This window comes from Colletotrichum fructicola (genome assembly GCF_000319635.2).
Source record: "Colletotrichum fructicola Nara gc5 chromosome Unknown KSG_Nara_v1_contig02, whole genome shotgun sequence".
Classification (NCBI taxonomy): Eukaryota; Fungi; Ascomycota; class Sordariomycetes; order Glomerellales; family Glomerellaceae; genus Colletotrichum; species Colletotrichum fructicola.
Window position 1 is genome coordinate 3,614,268 of NW_027094052.1, and position 2,653 is coordinate 3,616,920.

Consider the following 2,653-nt stretch of genomic DNA (forward strand, 5'->3'; position numbering starts at 1 on the left):
TTACCTTCTTAAGCGTCCTTAAATTATAAACTTATAAAGCTTATATTAGTTATATAACTTACTCCTTTAGTAAAGTTTATTAAAGAAACTAACGTGGTTCATCAGTCAGCCGGACGTTTTTTCCCACGTACACAACAACATCTAGTATTTCTCAACCACAACGCATTAAATCAACTATTAGTTGTCGCTATCAGAATCTCCTGAGGGTTCGACATCTTTGGAACAGGTTCGCGCGTTATGCCCAGTCTCACCACACATACCACAGCGTCTCCGAGCTGGCTGGGCTCTCTTTGATGGACCCCCCTCGTCGTCCTCTTGAGGTGCTGGACGTTTCCCTTTTTGTTTCCCTTCAAGCAAAACCTGAGATTCCTCTATACTAAGTGCCCCTCCAAGCTGGACCCGCGTTCTTTTAGCCCTCCGGCGCTTAGCAAGTGCTACATTCGCATCCTCAAGGGTACGAAGCCGATCAGTCAAAATAGTGATTGAGTGCGCCATTGCCTGCGCACCCTTTGACAATTGCTCAACTGCAGCAATAATTGGTGTCGGTGAGCTTCCTTGATGAGCAGAGATGCGACTTTTGATAAAGCTGGACTGTGAGACGGTTTGTTGTGGGTTAGAGGGCGTTTGCGACTGCCAAGGTGGTGGTGTTGAAGGGTTGGCTATAAGAGGTGTAGGCGTCCGTAAATGCACATCAAGCTTTTTGATGACATGGTCTGGGTCCCATGGTGAAATTCCAGCGCCTTGGAAAGGAGACCTGATGTTTTCCTCATTAAAAACCTTGTTGTGGGCCTGGTGGAAGGCAATAAAGAACTCAGACTTGGTGATGTGATTTATGGAGGCTCTGATGAATAGGTTGATTTCATCACTATATGCGCGTTTTAAAGGCGAATAAAAGGTAATATCTAATAGCTATAGTAGATATGATAAATGTGCAGGCATACTAACAGTTATAATATTGTTCTGCTTGCAGTAATCGTCAAACTTAGCTGATAAATAGCTCTTATGGCTGTCGATAATAAGCATCTAGTAGACACCCTTCGTTCGGTTCTTAGTATGTTTATTAAAGTGTTTAATCCAGTCAAGACCTATCTGATTGTCCGTCCATCCATTAGCCGTGGGTTTGATCACCCAGTTGCCCGGAAAACCTGATTCCGTGGTCCAACTAGCAAGGTGATATACGCCCTTAACGATCACGAACGGAGGGATGCACCACCCGCCCGAATTGATACATTCGATGACTGTAGCCCATTCACGGTTGCCAGGCTGGACAGACTTTGCTTTGCCGCGTCGATCAGCGCGTGTTACCACCATTGACGCGGTGATCATGCCCATCATGAAGCCAGTTTCGTCAAAATTGTATAGGTCCCCCTCTTGGATGCCATACTTGGCCATCATGTTGCGTAATAGCGCAAACCACTTTGATATAACCTCAGGATCTTCTTGAAGAGCCCTTTGATAATCGTATGGACGATTAAACTTGGTTTTCAGAGCAGGCTGTGAGTCCACAAACCGCCTGGCCCATCGCTTGCCAACAGGCTCGCCATTACGCGCTCGCAGCAGGAGATTGGCCATATCTTCCACACCGGCGAGGCGCAAAGGAAATCCTCTGGAATCCTGCTCAATAACGTATTGGAGAAGTGTTTTCTCCTCGATCGCATCGAGTTTATGTCTTTGAGGTTGGGTAGTTTCGCGTCGAGGTCGGTTGTTCATTCTGTCGCGTAAGGAGCTTTCGGGGACACCGTAGTTCTTTGCTGCACGCCGTACACTTAGCTTTTGACCTGCAGCACGTGTCAATTGGATCGCCTCGATGGCAAGAAGGATTTTGTCTTCTTGTGAGTAAATTGGCATTGTGGTTGTAGAGTATTTACGCGCTGAGTGTTTAAGTGGTTAATGACTGAGCGTGTCTGGGAGAAAGTGCGCGGCTGACTGATATGCGCGGCTGACTGATGAACCACGTTAGTTATTAATGTTCAGCTTAACTTATCCTTAATAAAAGAGGGTAGATAGGTAAGTAGGTAGGTAATAGAGTAGTAAAATATATTAATAATAGTATTATTTATAATGCTATTATTCATAAGAATATTATTTATAATATTATAAAAGCGTCATTTATAACGTAGAATACTAATAGTACTTTTAGCTATTATAGCTAAAGCTTAGTAATAGCTTAAATCTATACTTAAAGGTATAAACTTAATAATATAACTCTTTACTACTATAGCCAAAAAGGTTCTTATAGTTATAGCATAAGAACTTAATTATTTAAATAAAGCCTTAAGCTTATTCCTTATATCTTCCTATATATATAATAACTATAATATCTTTCCTCTTCATTATACTTATATAAAAACTAAATGAAACTATATTAAATAACTTAATTTATAAGACTAAAGTTAATAAAATGAAAGGCATTAAGTATAATAACCTTCTTTATACTAATAAGAAGACTCTACTTAAATTTACTTTAAATTACTTATTTAAAACAGCTAATAAGGATAATATACTAGAGTTATATAACTTTAAAGTTAATATAGAGATAGTTAAAGCTACTAATAGTAATTCTATTATATACAACTACTTTGTATTTGTAAACTTCTTTAAAATAGCTAAAATAACTTAAAGGCTTCTTAATAAGTTAAAAAAAGTAAATATA

General features: G+C 39.8%; 1 protein-coding gene across 1 annotated transcript; it reads right to left on the bottom strand.

Moving 5' to 3' along the window:
• Nucleotides 1-1,023: 1,023 nt before the first annotated feature.
• Nucleotides 1,024-1,848, bottom strand: CGGC5_v003751 (uncharacterized protein; the record flags this gene model as incomplete). The annotated part of the gene is made up of 1 exon (XM_066151176.1): nucleotides 1,024-1,848. One exon carries the CDS (start codon nucleotides 1,846-1,848, stop codon nucleotides 1,024-1,026), a length of 825 nt encoding a protein of 274 aa, XP_066009607.1.
• Between the last annotated feature and the right edge of the window lie 805 nt (nucleotides 1,849-2,653).